Here is an 18,933-nt window from a genome sequence, read left to right as displayed (position 1 = left end):
TTTGATTTGAATGTCGATTCTCACACTGCCGGAATCTCGATTTTCATTGACGACCACATACACTTACTAAAGAATATTCTTTTCTAGTCGTACCCGATCTCCAGTCGAACGTACCAGTTTGTACAGGAATCGACTATGCAACTGCCAAAACTGTCCTCCTACACACTGCCGCCCCTGTCGAAACCAACCACCGCCAAGGCCATAGTCACTAGGCATCCGGTGCCAGCCGCCACATCCAATCAGGGAACGTCCTTCGTTTCTCCGGATGATGACAACATGACTACCCTTCTGCCATCTTCCAGAAAATGTGACGATGTGGCCGTTGATATCGATGAGGACGCGGACGACCCCCACGTGCTCGATGACGTTCCGATTATCGAGGGGGAGGTCAGCAACCGTGCCACCGATGACAACGAACGCCGGGTGGTGATCTACGTGGATGAAAATCTGGCCCGCTATCTGGTAAAGTATATCAATCTACTCAAGAAAAATCAACAGCCGGCCGGGACGGTTGTTTTTGCACCGTTCGATGGTAAATAGCATGGGTTGTGTGAAATCAAATGAAATTTTTGAGTCTGTTGAAAAGCTAATATATTTATTCGGGGCGATGCATTTTTAGTCAGTTTTAAACGGTTATGTATTAAACATTTTTGTATTATTATATCTATATTTAGATACCACTCCACGGGAATGCAATAAATATTACAAATATTACCACCGACCATGACTGATCCGAAAGCCTTGTTTCTTCCTAAATCTAGGCATACATCCTACTTATCTTTCCTGAGTTTTTGGCTGGAAGTTTCGATCGATTCCAACCACTGCTTCAGCTCTTCCGGCATCTCCGGTTGCTTCTCCGCTCCTGGAAACTGCTTCATCAGATCGAGAACATTGACCTTGGTGATACACTGCTTGGACATTGCCACCGCCCGTACGAATCCATCGCTCAGCGTAATGAACTGCTGCTCCAAATAGATGGCCTTATCATCCCACCACACAAGCTTGGTAGTGATCTTGTAGGCATTGAAAATCGGAATTGTCCGCCGGTAGCGCACGCTGGACGCTCCCTGCACGGCTCCACCACCTTTAGCCTTAATCTTGCCATAGATTCCGGTCAGGCCGTAGAAATGGAATCGGGCAAAGTCCAGCTCGCGGATGTAGCGGGCGTTGTTCATGTGTCGGATGAAGATGTCCACATCCTGGGTGGTGCACAGGCCGTAGATGGTGGTTTGGTCGGTCACCTTACGTTTCCGCTGGAACAACATCCCATATCCGAGGGTGGCCACACATCGAATGAAGTAGTTGACATCCCAGATCACATACAGGATCAGGAGACCAACCAGCAAAACGCAGGAGAACATCTGTGAAGGTAAGAGATATTATTTCTAGTTTTCAAAAAAGCATCGCTTGAGAAACTAATATGGTTTAGGAAAAAGTAATCTCATGTCGCATGATAATGTTTGTTCCAACTCTAAAACTTATGAATCAGTTTTCTTTGTATGGATCGGTTTTACACAAAAGAGGATTTTACGCCACGATGAAGTTCTGATCATTGTTACAAGGCATTCTAGACACAAAACATAAGCAACATTTAAATGGGTATTTAATTATTTATTACTCAAACGTAACTCCCATTTCTTCAATGGTAAAGCAGCGGGGTACCACAACCAACTACCTATGACTACAAATTCACAGCTCATCCTTTGGCTTTGTTATCGGGTACAGCTCACCCACGAACTGATCTATCGTCTGCTGGATCTCAGTCAGATAATCCCGCCCGTCCTTCTCGCCGGCCCATTCGTCCAACCGCGTGTCCAAGTTGTTCCTCAACACCAGTAACGTGTGTCTGAAAAGCGGACACTGCGACCACGCGTCCTGACAGAGTCCACTCCGAACGCTTCGCATCGCTCCCACACAATCGTCTGTGAGAGCCTCATCCTGTACAAAGCCGGCCTTGTTTTGATGGAAGAACTCCCCGACCCGATTACAGTAGTTTGCTTTGAGCAGACCCTCTTTTAGATTGGTAGATTCGTACCGCTCCCGGGTGGTTGCATCAACTTCTTTACCAGCCAAGGCGTTCTCGTAGTCGAGCACCATGTCTGCGACTAGCTTGATGACCTTGACCTTCACCCGTAGTTCGATGTTTTTGTTCAATACGCCGAAGAGTAAACTGTACCCATGTGGGTTAAGAAGCTCATTTTGCGCGTATGGAAACTTTCGCACCAAACTACCGAAAGCATACAATCCGGCGGAAATTTCCTCAGATTTCGTCGATTGAGATAGTTTTGTAAGCAGAACACTACCGCCATTGCGTTCGAACAATGCAACCTTAGCCTTCGGATTATTCTGAACAATAGTGCCGAGAAGTTTGAGTCCATGTATCTTTAACATTGACTCGGTTTGATTCAAGCTCGGCCAAATGATCTTTTCGATTCCCTGTCGATCGATAAATTCATTGGCATTATCGATTTGGTGGGTCAGATATAGCAAGTCTTCGAATAACACGTCTAACTCAGCCTTGACGGCTGTCTCAGCTAGATCCTTGGACTTGGATATCACTTCGAAACGTTCGAATAAGGTACTCATGATATCACTATCGCTCTTCACTTCCATATTGACTTCCTTCAGTTCCTGTTTGATTTCGTCGTAGGTTTTGAACTTGGCCTTGACCTTCTTCAGTTCTTCTTCGTTGAACTTGAAATCATCACCGGGAATGTTCTCCAAGGCCTCTTTCAGTTTGTTGATGTTTTCGTATGGCAGAGCGGCGCCACCACCGCCGTGGTCCTGCAACCCTTCACCGGGTACGGTCGATAACGAAGCAGCTGACTGTGTGTCATTGTCACTCTTTTCCAGAAGCTTCGCCTCCTTCTTTCCGGTTTGTAAGTTTATTCTAACATGCAATCCTTGTGGAATGGCTTGACCTAGGAGAAGTGATTGAGAATTGTTAGAATTATTGCTTCATAATTAGTCGATGTTCTTACCATCTTCGATTTCTTGCCATTCATCCGTGGCAATGAATTGCGTTTTGTTCTGCGAGCCTCTACAGAATACCACCAACACTCCAAATAAGATAAAGCTAAACAGATTCATGGTAACTTAAGCAAGGATGAGCTCGAATTGGTTTCAATTTTATGACTTTCTTCAAATTAATGCGAGTTAATTCCTCGTTTCATCATTGCTACCCGGTTCAACATTGAATGAAAACAAATTATCACATCTGAACGGTACATACACGTCAGTGTGTAACGTGGTTTTACAACACATATACTAGCCAGTATCGCTACTGAGCTTACGGATCAGAAAAAATGAGCTTTCTTGTTGAGTACAAGTTTCAAATAGGTCCCTCTTATTGCATCCAATATCTTCGCTATACAAACGAAAAAAAAAATATATCACAGAGTGTCGTGTACCCCCGGGGGCAGGTTCTTTCCTTATAAGGAATCGAATACGAATAACTTTTATTCCGTTAACTTCTTGAGCGCACTTCTAGTCGCCAGGAGTGATATAAACTAACTGACATACTGACGTATAGATAAGTTATATAATATAAAGCTATAAGCGCTGGGGACTTTTACTTACTAATAGGTCTTGTACACCTCCGGTGGTGCAAAGGGCCGATTTGAAAGATTTCCACCCTGAGCGATGTCCAGCTATTGTTGCCAGCTTAGATTTTGGTCGACTTTTTTTATTTCTTTATTGAGGCTTCGCAGTCATGAGTCCTGAGTCTGCCTCTGCTGCGATGCCCCACTGGGCTCCAGTCTAGTGCTTGGTTACAGATTTCGTTTCCGTTCCTACGTAGGGTTCCGATCCCGAATTTCTGTTGCTATCGGCCTCTGGCGATAACCCATTGTCGCTGTTTGAGACCCAGATGTGAGACCACCAGGAATTATGTACCGCAGGCTTTTGTTGATAAACACCTGCAGCCGTTGGGTGTTCTCCACTGACACACACCATGTTTCGCTAACATATAACAGCTCAGATCTCAAGTTAGGGGAACAGACGGCTTTGGCAGGTTTTGTTCTATTATTGGCAGGGGGTTTTTGTCGACCGAATTTTATGAAATTTTGCCACAATGTTCTTTGATATGCAAAGAATGTTTGGGCCAAATTTGAGCATAATCAGTCATAAAAAACCCGCCTGCCAATAATAGAACAAAACCTGCCAAAGCCGTCATTATCCCTAGTTAAAAAGTTAAAAATTCGGACCGTAGAGTGGGGAGTGCTGTGCCTCGATGAGGCCGATGATTTTTCCCAGAGAACCTCCTTGCATCTCAGGCCGCCCCACATATTCTCGTGATTGAGACGAGTGTTACAAAATAAACGATGCAATAGTTGAGCGGATGTCATGGAGTCAGCTTTGAGCATCTCGGCTGATATACGACCCAATCGATCCCTGGGGCTTTGTTCGATTCCATGCTTTGGATGGCTGTTTGAATCTCAAGCAGTGATGAAGCTTCGGTATTGACGCGCGCTATGCGTCGATTCCTACGCAGATTATGCTGAGGTGGTGGTAGCCTGGCTGGCACATGAAACAGTTGTTCGAAGTGCTCGAACCAGCGTTTCAGTAGGTCAGTTGGGTCGGTCAATAACTGACCATTTGCGTCTTTCACAGGCATCGTTGTATCCGTCTTCGCCCCGCTTAAGCGTTGTGAGAAATCGTAGAGGAGGCGAATGTCCCCGGTTGCTGACTCTTCTCCTTCGTCGGCCAAAGAGTCCGCCCACGCTCGCTTGTCCCGTCGGCATGACCGTTTCAATTCCTTCTCCTTCTCCGCCGAGTATCATCGACGGGCTAAGACTAAGGCTACTCTGGTTTTTGTTCGCTCTATCACGGCTTTGGCTTCTCTTCGCTCCACTGTCTTCTTCCAGGTCTCATCGGTGATCCATTGTTATCTCTGGGTGCACAGTTCACCCAGATTATTCTCGCTGTCGGCGATGAAGGCATTCTTGGTGGCGGTCTATTGGTCTTCCGACGAATCCGCACAATGCGCAGACGTATTCCGAGGGTGAGGAGATGATGGTCAGACGCGATATCGGCACTACGGCGCTGGGGAGGCTCGATAATTCTAGTAGAGCGCCTTGATGGCTGAACATTTCCTTCTGAATTTTGGTTTAGAACGCTTGCTCTGATCTCGACTTTTCTGTACTACTCATTATAGGTGACTCCATAGTGGTGCTCGATGGACCACGACCCACCGGATCAGCACCAGCAGTATCTTTGTTCTGGTCTACGAGTGGTCTTGACGTTGTCGTTACAGTATCTTGAGGAACGAACGAATGGGTTTCAGAGTAATCAGCTGGAAGTTCTCGTGGTAACAAATTGTCTCCACCTCCAATGGCATGATCTATATGCTGCTCCCATAGTCAAGGTCCGAACTGCCACTTGTTGGTCAAGGTCAAGGCTGACTCATTTCTGTAGTTTTTTGGTAACAGGTCGAGTAACAGAACATTATCATTGATGAGGATTGCCCGGTTGAGGGATGTATTGTCGTCCGATAGGGCAGTAAGATGTTAACCAATTCCGTGCTTAACTTCGATTTCGGGCATTTTAAAGCTTTGAGTGTTTGTTTGAAAGTTTGATCATTCCGCTTCGCTTGTCAGTTGGTCTGTTGGTACGGCGCTCTCAATATGTGAAACACTCTATTCTGCTTCAAGAAACGTTGGAAAGATTCTGCAGTGAATTGGTCGCTTAGAAAGACAGTGGGGATTCCAAATGTGCTAAAAATGTCTCTGCACATTGTTTCCATAGATTCGGCTGTGATCGATTTGCAAATTTTGATTTCCGGCCATTTTGTATACGTGTCCATCAGTATGAAAAAAAAACACTGACGGTCGGTGCAATTCGCAATCATTTTTTCAATTTCCTTGTCGACTCTGCTAGCCTTAAGATATGAGTACACTGTTTGTCATAATGACAAATATTTGTCAAGTCAGCCTGATATCCATGTCGATTTCTGGTCAGTCTGATAGATATCTGTATAAACTTGACAAATATTTGCCATTATGACAAACAGTGGACTGCGGGCTTTACCTTGTGGCTTCTGTAAAACAGTCACCTCATGCTGCGCAATGGCACCCGTGATTTGCGCACCGCCTTTCAAAGAAAGCTTCATGCTAATGGCGATGTTTCTAGCGTCCTAGAGAGTTAGTTTATTTTTTTATTTGTTTATTTATTTATTTAATATGTCCATCGGATTCTAATATCCACATGGACAATCCATAATTAAAAAACATTCGATCTTCTTAATCTATCGGGAAAACGGCTGGATGGCCATCGAACTCGAAGAAGTCTTTCACTAAGATGAACGTCCTTATACAAGCGGCAATCGGTTTATTATATCTAAACAAAGTACTGTGGAAACTAGGCACAAGCAATGTAGAATGCCGCAGATTTCTACTCGGCACTCGAAAGCTTAGCATCGATCTCGTCCTTTATCAGCTTAGCAATAAGCAACGCCTGTTGGATAAGGTGGCAAATTTACTGAATCTCGCCAAGGTAAACTTTGCAGCGCTAGGCGAATGAAGCGCTTCTGCATCTACCGTGCGGGACCGAAATCCGTACAGCACCGAAATCCGTCCACTTCATGAGATATCATTAAATTAAAGAAGGTTAAAGGTAATTATTGTAGGAATAATTTATCTTATCCTGTTCAGATACTTGACACTAAGCTTCTAGGGCATAGAATTGGAAAAAAGGCTTTGAATTTAAAACAACAAAAATCAAAGACAAATCTCCACCCACCAAACGCGGAGTTTGTGCCGCCATTTTGTTTTCGGGTAGAGCATAATTGCACCAAAAGTAACTGTGTTTTAATTGCTAATTTCAAATCATTACATAAGATAAGCGGAATACAAATCGACGGGATCGCTTCTCAAGGTGCATATCGAACTATTTACAGTGGTAGTTTAGTCAATCAGGTTGTTTCAATTTAGATATTTAGTTAAGAAATAGCTGTACGGATTTTGATCCTTTGATTCGAAATCCGTCCACGGTGGACGGATTTCGAGTCAGGAGTAGTTGATTTAATTCATTATTTTATCATGTTTTTCGGAGTTTTTAATGAGTAAATGTTTAACACTTCAAAAGTAGAAGCCTTCATGCGTCTGAGTCAATGACAAACGTTTTATTTACATTCGATTCCTATTTTCTAATGACTTTTTCATATACTAAGGTGCTTAAGTGTACGGATTTCGATGCCCCACGGTACACACGTTCAATTCGAAGGAACCACGAAACTTGATGCGGTAGCTAAACAACTGAAGCATTCTCAAGGATCGGGCGGGTAAATGAGCAGTATAATGCTTTCAAACAGTGCTGGTCATAAAAATCTTTGGCTATTTTGAATATAAAACCTAGTCTTCAAGTGGCTTGACACGATCATTGAGCGATTACACTTGCCAGCATTGATCACAAGTTTGTTTCTAAGGCACCACTCGGAAAGCTGATCTAGAAGACTTTGTAAACGCCAACAGCTTGAAATCGTCAGCAAACACATAGTTTGCAATCAGCCCCCAAAAGCAAAGCGACATCGTTGAAGACGAGCGCAAACAACAACGGTCCCAGATTACTACCTTGCGGAACTCCAGAAATACTGTTGTCAAGCTTCACCAGCAAAACTCGCTCCGATAGATACGAATTGAACCATGACAATAGTAATAACAAATGTTCACAGATCATCCAAACCATTAGGGACATCAGACGTAGCGTTCTCAGCCTCCTGTTGAGAAGTAAATCCAATCATAAAAACACCCGCAAACTATCTTGCACACAGCTCACTTGCCTCCGAAGTTGATGCAACCGTATCGCCAAAGTAGGGGAAAGTGGGGCAAGATGGCCATCCTAAGCGGTATCCCTTGTAAAATAGTGACACTCCTTCAAATTCTGCTGATTTGTCCATGAAACACCTTTATGATGACCCGTCTTTGACATAAGTATCAATAAACACTGATTAATAACGTTTCAGTATCTTATAAACTGGTTTTAAAAACGGTGTTTTTATGATGCCTATATTTATCATATGGGGCAATATGACCACCCCGTCGGGGCAAGACGAGCATGGACCAAAAAATATAACAAAAGTGTGCTAAATTTATTTAGAATAGGGGACACATTTCTTGTACTTCTATGGATTATGTTCAAATGATGCTTCGTTAAAAAATGGCGTATTTCATGTTGATTTTCTGACAACTGGCACTACGACAATATCAGAATTTGCCTAAAACTAATTTTTACTGTTGAAACCATATCCTTCGTTTTAAATCATCTCTGATTCATGCAGAAACTGTTTTGATCATTTTTTAAATGCATTTAAGAGTTAGGCGACTCTTAATCATGGAGATGACCTTGTTCCTATGCAGTTGGCAATACCGCCCCAGGTCGACGTATATCCAAAGATTTATATCCTATCGAACCTAATTACTGTGAATCTTCTCAAATTATTATTGTATATAGGCTATATTTATATAAAAGCTTCGGTAAATGTCAATTTGTCCTGAGAAATTATTAATTTAGGGTTCAATTGTTAAATTATGGAACTAGAAAATTATAAGAAAATTCGAATTTCAACTAAACCATCTTCAAATCAATATTACAAGAACAAGCGAGTTTATCAAAGTGCATTTTTCAGTTGTATAGCCCTTTTAATAATAATGTGAATATAATGCTAACTTAAGGCATAATTAACGTTGGCTGTCTTGCCCCATATGGCCATCTTACCCCACTTTCCCCTACACGTTTGACGGTATCGATAGGTTTTTCCTTTTCGAATTCAAAAAGCGCCAAAAACCACGTGGATTGCGAGGTAGGTTGGTCTGATTTGAAGTACGTAAGATTTGTACAAACATGCGTTTAAGGCTTCCCCAGACCTAAGCGATTTCATCGCCGCGACGGCGACAACTAGTCGCCGCGATTCTATCGTTAGGTCGCTGCAGGCAATGTTCTATTTACGCTTCCATACCAATGGCGACAGAATCGCTGTCGCCAAGCGATTGAATCGCGTCGCGACTGTCGCGTCGCGTGTGTTTGGGGGAGCCTTTAAACGGCGATAAGCATCCAAAGATCGATGAAAATTGAGCGCATTAGCAGACATGCATGCGTTCCGGTTTATTTTTAATTGACGTTGTGTGCTCCAAACAGGAGGAGCAGGTGGCTTAATGCGAGAAACATGTGCCACGACCCAACGATTAATAGCATTAATAGCAACGCAAAAAAAAATTCTGCCATTTCGTCAACTTCTCCAGATGCGAATAGCGAAGCCCAATCGATATTATTCAAATGTTCGGAAAGAGCTGCGAAAGTTGTCGTCGCCAATAGGCGACTCCAAATGTCGTTTTGCTTCAGTCCGAAGACCAGTTGCAAGTAACTGCAATTCGTCGGAGAGCAACCAGGTACTCATCCACGGTTTCATCGGGGGAAGCAGCACTTTGATCTCTCTGTCGACGGCATTTGAAACGAAAGTCCTCGCTTATTTCTAAAGGCTGTGGATTGAGGTGAGCTGGAATGTCCACTTCTTGATTATAAGCCATTCCAAGCACGTTTCGAGGAGCGACGTTTTCGTAAGCAATTCCATTGATATTAGGCTCCGCTCCATAGTAGGTTGCAGCGCATACCCCGTCGACAATTCAAAAAATAATAAAAGCTGTCTTAAACCCAAGTATTAGGGGAAACCGCCAAATGTTGAACGGCTAATTTTGTCGCCTATTGTTGAACTTCCATAAGAAATGCACGTGCGTTCAACAATAGGCGAAGAAATTAGCCGTTCAACATTTGGCGAATTACCCTAGATCCTTCAAATCGACGTTTGAATCTTTGTTTACAAAAGCAGATAAGTCGTTTTGAAAATTTGGTATTGATATGATCAGGCAGGCAGGTTTTGATTGATAGAGTAACCAAAACCTGCCTATACATAATACGCATGACGATCAGTAAATCAAAGCTGGTTGGCCCTCCAGAACCCGCCAGTGTAGGAAGGGCTGTGGACAATATATAGATCAAAAGGACTAAACGTCGAATGAATAAATTTTAAAATTTTAGGTACAGTCATCTGATCGAAACAAAATGTTTAATAATATGTTAAGAATATGCTTCTTAACTAAAATCTTGAGTCTAAAGGTCCAGAAGCCACCAGTTGAGAGGCATGAAAGATTTTTCCGAAAAGCTCAGTTGCTTCTTTGCAAGACGCTCCTTCGAAACCTCCTTCCAAGCATCTCGGGAGCCTGCTTTCAAGAGATTTGGAAGCCTCCTTTTAAAAAGCTCGGAAGCCTTCCTTCAAGTGGCTTTTCAAGAGGCTTAGAAGCCTCCTTTCAAGAGGTCCGAAAGCCTTCTTTCAAGAGGACAGGATGCCTCCTTTTAAGAGGCTCGGAAGCATTGTTTCAATAAGCCCGGAAACCTACTTTTTAAAGGCTCGAAAGCTTCGTTTCAAAAGTATTGGAAACTACTTTCCAAGAGGCTCCGAATCCTCCTTTCAAATAGTTCGGAAGCCTTCTTTCAAGAGGCTCGTCATTTTTTTCAAGAGGCTTGCGTTATTGAAAGTCATATATTCCGTTAGTTTTCAGGTTCATTTTTCATATTTGTTGTGAGTTACGCTTATTTTCATTTACAGCTAAAAAAATATACGGGGTACCTTAATTATTGCAAAAATGCGAAGTGATATCTCTCAAGAAAAAGGTTGAGAACCGATCACCGATGTATTCGTTCAGCGTAAAGCATCCCAGCATGTCCATTGAACAATTAGGACTCCACCCATTACTTTAACAAGCTACTGCTTTCTAAAACGTCCTGGAGTTCAGAACACATGATCTACCCGATCAACCAAGTCATGAACGATGTATTCGTTCAGCGCTCAATATCCCAGCATGTCTATTGAGCCGGATTTTAGGATTTCACAGATTACTTTTATAAGCTACTACATGATTTTTTCGTTCTCCAAAACATTCAGAACATATGATCTATCGATCAACCAAGTCCTGGACGAAGCTCCAAAATCAAGCTGAAGATGCCTGGGTTCTAATCCCGGTTGCAGTCTACAAAATGTTCGGAGTGGAAAATTTCTCGACCTCCCTGGGCATAAATGTATCAATGTGTTAACATCATGGCCATGATAAACGAACGCAAAAACTGAGCTTAGAAAGCTCAAAGTTGTGAAAGTGTTAAATGAACACTATGCCAGGGGAATGTAATGCCAATAAAGGAAGATCCACAAAGTACGTCACCCAAAAAAATATGATTTTCAATCCACCGTCCCCATCTATGTCACACTTTTTGTATTACACCTCTGGAATTGTTGTATGAATCGTTACGCTACTCGGAACCCCCACCTCCCCCTAAGATCGTGACGTACTTTGTGAATGGTCCTTAAGATAAAGAAGAAGATCATTTCGAGACATTTCCCAAGGATTTTCTGTTTACAGCTCTGAACTTCTGAACGCGGCGGTTTTACTACAATCGATTACGAACCAACTGTTCACTGGCGCTCTCTGATTGTCCACCCCTTTTTAACGGTCATTCCTGTCAAATGATTTAATACACAACTCTGCTGCAATGCAATGTTAATACACGTATGTTGGTGGCTGAGCTACGAAAGCTTCGCGAGCCATTATGGGGGTGGCGGTAGTGTTCGATGATTTTTGATCATGGCGTCTTGGGCAGCAAAATTGAATTATTTTCTAAACGGTGACACGTCCAACAAAAAAAAACGTGGCTATCGGATGAACATTGCGCGACACAAACACCTTATTCATTGTGCATCTGGAAATTGGAATCATATGCTTATTCAACCTGATTGGGTGCATATCGATGATGGAGAATCAAAGACCTTATTGATCTGGAAGATATCTTGGGTTGAACTCGAGAACGTTTTGCAGTACCTTAAACATCTCGTATTTCCGTCCCGAAAGGGTTAAAAGAGTTATTGACCAACAAATGACAAAACAAATGATTAAAACCCAAATTGCTGAATGTGGCAAAACCAACCTTGCTCTAAAGTTTAGCCATGTGTCGAGGTCGAGGTCGATTAAAGAGTCGTGGCCTTAAATGAGATACCTAGTAAGGATTCGCATTCTAGGAGTTTTTGTTCAATAAAAATGGTCTGCATTGTAATGAATATGTAATTAACTGCTGTTTCTTGCATAAAACCAAAATACGCATATTCAGTTGACTCAGCGAAGCCACGATAAGTTACATAAGGAAAAAAACCGGCCTTAACTGAGGTCACTTTTGTTTTTGCTTCCACCGCTGCACAGCAGAAGACATAGACTGCAGCTTAACCGACTGATGACTAGTGACAATTTTGACCCGATTTACATTTGAATTTGTTAAACTGTGAACCAAGCTGCGGCGGTTCTCAGTAGGTAGGCACTTTACAGTTGAAGCAAAACGATCGATTGTCATCACGACGAAAAATACTAAATCACAAATGACACATTTCACAGCTTGTGAATCTCACATATTAGCAAGATTGCGGAAGAGGAGAAGCTGCATCACGTCGAAAACAAAACCCAACAACTTTCACATTTTCACTCTCAATATGTGTATTAAATAATCAGATAACTAAACGAACGGAAAAGTTTGTTAATTCCTAAACCCAATCAATTTATTCTCAGTCATGATCAATGTACTTTAATTGCAATCAATAGTAGATCATGATCAGTACTCACCGTGACGAATCGATTGCTTATGCACCGTAAATTATTACTACAATACGCGCGAGATCAGGTATTTCAAACGATCGAGCTATTGACTAGCACCGTATGACGTTCGCTCAAGTTTAACATCGGCGTGCGACTGACTACACTGCTAACGATCGTGCATTACAATTTCACCTGTAGGAAGAGGAGAGTTGCTTTCATATGGAGAAACCGAGAGAGGGTCGCAGAGTATTAATTTTTTTGGAGAAACCGAATGTTGGTAATGATATACACAAAGTTCACTATATGACCAATTCACGTTGCCTGCAACTAATAATATAGGTATGTATACATACTTTTAGGCGAATGAAAGCATTTTCTTTATTACAATTAGGTACTTAATTTCAGGCTAATAAGTACGATGACTAGATTTTTTTGGTTTGTTATCAATAGCGTTTCGTAGCTTCCTACAATTGATTTTTTGTCTACCGATCCTTTCTCAACCTCCGACTGGATTCCTCCACCGATTCCATCCAAAGTCGTATTTCTTCCGGTTGCTCGGGTCGTGTTGCACATTCATCGAATTGCTTCAACACCTCCTCCAACTTTACGTTTGTAACCGCTTGCCTCGAGGTAGCCACCGCACGAACAAACCCATCAAACAGGGTGATAAATTTGTGCTCGAAAAATAAACACTTATCATCCCACCACACCATGTTGGTTTCTATCCGGAACGGCAGCCCCAGCGAAAGCATCTTGCGGTAGCGCACCGTGACCGTAGCTTGCACGGCCGAACCGCCCATGGCTCGCACTTTAGACCAAAATCCTGTCCGGGCGTACCAATGGTACCGTGCAAAGTCCAGTTCCCGCAGGTAGCGAGCGTTGTTCATGTGATTGAGCATCATGTCGATATCCTGGGTGGTGCAGATGCCTGTGAAGTGTATCAAACGTCTGTCTGTATTGCATTGATGTGATTATCACGGGGACTTTGTGGATCTCACCATAGGTCGTGATGGTATCAGACAGCTTGAGACCTCGCTTGGAAAACAGGATAACAATTACGGTGAAGATAGCCCGGATGAAGTAGTTTACATCGAAAGCAATGTAGAGCACTGCTATTAACATCCACCACATTTTTGCCGAGTACTAGAAACGTAGAAATTATGGAAATGAGTATTGCTAAACAATTGCATCACTAACCTTTTTGGGTAAACTTCAATCGGATCAGAAGCCAAACGTACCTTGACCTTTCCAATTGTGTTTCGAATTGAGCTGATAATTGATATCGGAAACAACTGCTTGAAGATAATGATAACGTGATAAGCACTTTGGTCAAAGGATCTAGTCGTTATAACCACATTAGATATGACAACTATATGATAGGGATGATGCAGCTCACCTCTAGTTATTTGTTCTAGCGAGCAGCGAGAACTGTTAACCGGCTGATGTACCAATCCACACTGCGCATCCACATTGCTGGCGTTTACTCATTGAATTATACTGGTCTTGAAAGCATGCAATACATGTATGATACTAATCATTTGGGCTGTATTAGCGAAGTAGTATGATGGTGAAATCAACTACATATTATGCCTAAAATATGTATGTATGTAACGGCAGAGGGTCGGTGAATATAAATAAAGGATAAATCATATTGATTAAGCTCATAGTCTGAATGGTAGCAAATATTTAATTTTCGTGATCGTATCAAATTTCAAATAATTCGGAACGTGTATCAAAATCTTTCACTTATTTATATAGATTCGTTAAAAAATAAATAGTGGGTACTGAGCCAAAACTCACATTGACATTGCCATAAAAATTACCTGTTCATATTACGCTATATTACTCGATATAAAACACAGGATGTCGACTACCTGAAAAATCAGGAAATTATCAGAGAATTCTTTGGTCAATCAAGGAAATTAGCAAGAGAATATATACGTCACACTTTTTGTGAATTTGAAATCTAATTTTTCAATTTAATAAATTTTTGGATGAATTTTTGAAGAAGTTCTTGCAAGAATTGTCTGGAGGTATTTATAAATTTCGTCAGAAATTCTCAAGGGCGTAGCCAGAGGGGGGCAGGGGAGGGCCGTCTCCCCCTCTAAATGGTATAAAGATTGAACGGGTACTGAAACGGTATCATTCCTCTGAAAATCGTTTCATGTAATTGTAATTCCTCCTTATCTAGAAAGCCTACACTATTTTTTTTTAGGAAATTCATGAGGAAATTCCTTGAAGATTTCTTTCTTCTCTTCTCTCCAAGTTTTAATTTTAGATATTTCTTCAGCTATTCTTCCAGAAAAATCTCCGTAATTTTTTTACAGGGATGCATTCGAGAGTTCCTTCAAGAATATGCTCTGAATTTCCTCCCAAAATTTCACCAGAAGTTTCTTCAGAAGTTTATGACGGAAATCCTTGGATTTCACTCCATGATTTTACTTGTAAAACTAAAAGAAATTCCTTCGAAAATTCTTCTAGGGACTTCTCCGGGCATTCCTCCAGGAACTCTTTCTTTAAGGTCACACCTCGGGAAAATTTCCGCCGTCCCCGTGCATTTCAAATGGGGTCGGGATTTTGATTTTCCGTGCCCAAATCCCGAAAACATCGCATATGTAAACACAATCCGCGGAACAAATTCCCGAGGTGTGGGACTACCTTTAATTCCATTCCTCCGGGAATACCTTTTTCAATATTCTCTAGGATTGCATTCTAGAATTCTTTACGCAATTACTTCAGAATATCTTTCATCAAGCAGCAGCAGTTGATGACGCAACTCACTCAGCAGGTTTCAGCAACCCAGCTGGCCATTCAGAAGTTGTCGAGGGACGAAATTGTTTTGGATTCGCTCTCTAGCAACATCACTGAGTTCGTTTATGATCCGGAGCAAGGCTGTACCTTTGACTCTTGGTACGCACGGTATGCGGATTTGTTCGACAAAGATGCCGAAAAACTCGACGATGCTGCGAAAGTCCGATTGCTGATGAGGAAATTGAATCCAGCAGCGCATGAACGGTTCACAAGTTTTATTTTGCCTAGACTATCAAAAGAGTTAACATTCAGTGAAACAGTCGCGAAATTGAAAACGATTTTTGGATCTCCAGTTTCTGTGTTTCACCGCCGTTATTTGTGTCTGCAAACGACAAAAGAAGATTCGGATGATTTTGTGTCGTCTTCTTCTTCTTCTTCTTCTTATTGGCATTACATCCCCACACTGGGACAGAGCCGCCTCGCAGCTTAGTGTTCATTAAGCACTTCCACAGTTATTAACTGCGAGGTTTCTAAGCCAAGTTACCATTTTTGCATTTGTATATCATGAGGCTAGCACGATGATACTTTTATGCCCAGGGAAGTCGAGACAATTTCCAATCCGAAAATTGCCTATACCGGAACCGGGAATCGAACCCAGCCACCCTCAGCATGGTCTTGCTTTGTAGCCGCACGTCTTACCGCACGGCTGTGTCGTATTCGTGCAAAGTGAACAAAGCGTGTGTGGACTTCAAGTTGCGAGAACTGTCCGAAGAGCAATTTAAATGTCTCATTTTTGTGTGCGGTCTGAAATCGTCGCGAGATTCGGACATTCGTATGAGGTTGATTACCAAATTGAATGAGACAGAAGACATTTCTCTGGAAAAAGTGGTGGAAGATTGTAAAAGTTTACTGAACCTGAAACAAGACAACAGTCTTGTAGAAAAACAGCAATCATTCAGTGCTGTTAATGCAGTTCATCAGGATCGACCTTCCAAGCCTAAACACAAACAAGGTGCCGGGGGGAAAGTGAACTACAATCAACCGAAAACCCCATGTTGGTCATGTGGGGGAATGCATTTTTCTGCCGATTGCTCATTCCATGAATATCAGTGTCGCGAGTGCAAGAAAAAAGGACATAAAGAAGGATATTGTGCCTGTTTTTCATCTGGAAATACCAGCGGCAGTAAAAACAAAAAGAAAAAGTACAGTTCTAAGCACAGCAAGGATGTGAATATTGTGTCAGTGAAGAACATCAGTCAGCGGAGGAAGTACGTGGAAATCTATATCAACGATATTCCGGTTCGGTTGTGTAGAGATAATTCGTATAACTATATAGTTGATCCTTATAGCATATATATCGTTGATCTTTATAGCAATGCAGCCTGAACCCACTAAACATTCGTGAGTTGAGAGCGAAAGAGAGTAAGAGAGTAGATGAGTTAAAGCCTATAGTCAGTCTTAAAATAGATGCGTATAAGTACGGTCGCGCGTGTGATACGGCAGTGTAGTGAAAAAAAAAAATGATTCGGCGCAGTTATGGCCCACGTCCCGAACCGGAAGCGCGATCTGGAGGATCGTCCCAGGATCACGGAGGGCATTCCCATGATGTGTCCCAGGTTCACGACAATGGCCCAGACGGTGGGGAACCTAGCGCTTCTGTTCAGTGAGTAATAATTTTCTACGGAAAAGATTGCAAATGGCGTCTGCTACGTTAGTAAATCTTCCCTTGGCCACAATTTCTTTTCTCGTGTGTGCGTTACGCTAATTATCGGTATTGGTGACCTCATCCTAATTTGTGCCATAATATTACGAAGCGGAGACTAGAGTCCTTATGCCTAAATTTAGGAAACACGTGGCTCAAATATACAATATTGCAAACAAAAAAAACCTTTTACGCTATCCTTCGGTATGAGTATTTATTAGTGTGCAAATAATCAAGCAAATAACTTTCCTCCGCATACCAATCTGGCAAAATTGACCAACTACACCCTTCGCAGCGCTTGTGTAAACGAGGTATTTATGGTAACAGAACAGCCTGAAATTGATTTCTAGAATAACCAAGCTTCGTCAAATAGAATCAAAACAAAATGTGTGATAATTGTTAGCCATTTTTTTGTGTTGTCTATTTGATGGCACAGTCCGACTCGTCTCGCCATCTCACATCCATCATAGCTGGGCGAGCAGATAAATAGTAAGTTTATTCTGGGGTAGTGTTTGCGAGACGTGGGTGTGTGTTTTGATTCAATTTTAACGTGTTATGTAATACACCGATGCCAGTACAGTTTTCGCTTACACCCAAGGAAGGAGGATTAGCTTTTTGGTCTCGCATATCTCCTAGACCAACATTAAATTCGTGACCAATTTCCAAGATTATGTGATTTATATGTTCAGTGGTATAGTAATTTTCGACACATTTGTAATTTCTATTCGTAATCAGCAGATCTGGGGAGAAAATAAGAAAGATAAATTTTACATCTTTATGCCGTTAAACAACAATGGTTTCATCATGATGCCCGGTAAATAATTTTTAACAAAAATTATTTAAAATGAAAACATCCATAACATATTCGAATCATTTACAGCTTCCTATCCGAAACCCAGTGAATATTTGTATGTAGTCTCCTAAATTGTGGTTGGTTTTGTAAAAAGGGCATCTAATCGCCTGTATTCAGCTTATTAATAACGAGAACCAATTTACATTCATTGTTAAATCAGTTCATGGATATTGTGTAAAACGCGTTGCGGGATTTTTTTTTCTCTCTTTCCCTACTAAATTGCGCCGAAGCCTGGGTTTGCGTATAAATATTTCAAGGAATGTGCGATTAACAACTTTAATTGAAATATTTATTTATTATTTGCAGTTTTATTTTTTCTATGATTTGTGGGTGGTTACTGTTACTAAATTGTTTTATGTGATACAAAGTGACGATTTTCATTAATAATAATCAATATACCATATATTTGAAACAAAATTTTAAGGAACGCCTTATTGTATATGGTAAGTAACAGATAAATTAAGACATAATGAAAAGAAAAAAGCAGTTCTAATTCACAGTCCTTGTCTCTGTCTAAGAATTGTCATTGTTTTCTGGTTATGTTATATTTTAGTATTTATTATTAAAACAATATATATCCTTTTATTCTTTACTGCACTTGGAAAACTTATTATGATAACTATGGAATGAAGGGTTTGGTTGAAAGCTGATAGGGATGTTATCGGCTATCAGTAGGACTTGGTCGGGTCACTGAAATCCAACTATGGAGTTGGTTACCATCGGACCTAGTGGGGTCACTAAAATCCAACTCTGGAGTGGGTTGGTCGATGGCTGGATATGCCATCGGGCCTAGTCGGGTCAATAAAATCCAACTCTGGAGTGGGTTGGTCGATGGCTGGATATGCCATCGGACCTAGTCGGGTCACTAAAATCCAACTCTGGAGTGGGTTGGTCGATGGCTGGATATGCCATCGGACCTAGTCGGGTCACTAAAATCCAACTCTGGAGTGGGTTGGTCGATGGCTGGATATGCCATCGGACCTAGTCGGGTCAATAAAATCCAA

At 41.7% G+C, this 18,933-nt stretch overlaps 4 protein-coding genes across 9 annotated transcripts in view; 1 reads left to right on the top strand and 3 right to left on the bottom strand.

Annotated features, from left to right (window-relative positions):
• LOC134222974 (intermembrane lipid transfer protein VPS13B) overlaps window positions 1-714 on the top strand; it is a 67,728-nt gene extending 67,014 nt beyond the window's left edge. The window contains exon 10 of the mRNA XM_062702119.1: window positions 88-714. Within this exon, the coding sequence (XP_062558103.1) occupies window positions 88-540 (453 nt within the window). The 3' untranslated portion in view covers window positions 541-714. The remainder of the gene's footprint in view (window positions 1-87) is intronic.
• Window positions 575-12,795, bottom strand: LOC134222998 (protein THEM6). The gene is made up of 2 exons (XM_062702139.1): window positions 12,651-12,795; window positions 575-1,361 (listed from the first exon to the last, which is right to left on the bottom strand). The coding sequence occupies exon 2, from the start codon at window positions 1,359-1,361 to the stop codon at window positions 771-773; it is 591 nt and encodes a 196-aa protein (XP_062558123.1). The 5' UTR covers window positions 12,651-12,795; the 3' UTR covers window positions 575-770.
• On the bottom strand, window positions 1,591-3,253 carry LOC134222984 (nucleotide exchange factor Sil1). Its single transcript, XM_062702125.1, has 2 exons — window positions 2,982-3,253; window positions 1,591-2,921 (listed from the first exon to the last, which is right to left on the bottom strand). Exons 1-2 carry the CDS (start codon window positions 3,088-3,090, stop codon window positions 1,690-1,692), a joined length of 1,341 nt encoding a protein of 446 aa, XP_062558109.1. The 5' UTR covers window positions 3,091-3,253; the 3' UTR covers window positions 1,591-1,689.
• A 192-nt stretch (window positions 12,796-12,987) lies between the features above and the next one.
• On the bottom strand, window positions 12,988-14,099 carry LOC134208199 (protein THEM6-like). Of its 6 annotated transcripts, none has more exons than XM_062684252.1 (4): window positions 14,020-14,099; window positions 13,821-13,961; window positions 13,622-13,766; window positions 12,988-13,551 (listed from the first exon to the last, which is right to left on the bottom strand). In XM_062684252.1, the coding sequence occupies exons 3-4, from the start codon at window positions 13,752-13,754 to the stop codon at window positions 13,106-13,108; spliced, it is 579 nt and encodes a 192-aa protein (XP_062540236.1). In that variant the 5' UTR covers window positions 13,755-13,766; window positions 13,821-13,961; window positions 14,020-14,099; the 3' UTR covers window positions 12,988-13,105. The 6 variants fall into 6 exon arrangements, with proteins under 6 accessions (XP_062540236.1, XP_062540235.1, XP_062540237.1 ...); XM_062684251.1 differs by having other exon boundaries at window positions 13,862-13,961; XM_062684253.1 differs by having other exon boundaries at window positions 13,821-13,915.
• Between the last annotated feature and the right edge of the window lie 4,834 nt (window positions 14,100-18,933).

The sequence above is a fragment of the Armigeres subalbatus genome, chromosome 1 (genome assembly GCF_024139115.2).
Source record: "Armigeres subalbatus isolate Guangzhou_Male chromosome 1, GZ_Asu_2, whole genome shotgun sequence".
Taxonomy (NCBI): Eukaryota; Metazoa; Arthropoda; class Insecta; order Diptera; family Culicidae; genus Armigeres; species Armigeres subalbatus.
This window is presented reverse-complemented; position numbering and strand designations above follow the sequence as displayed.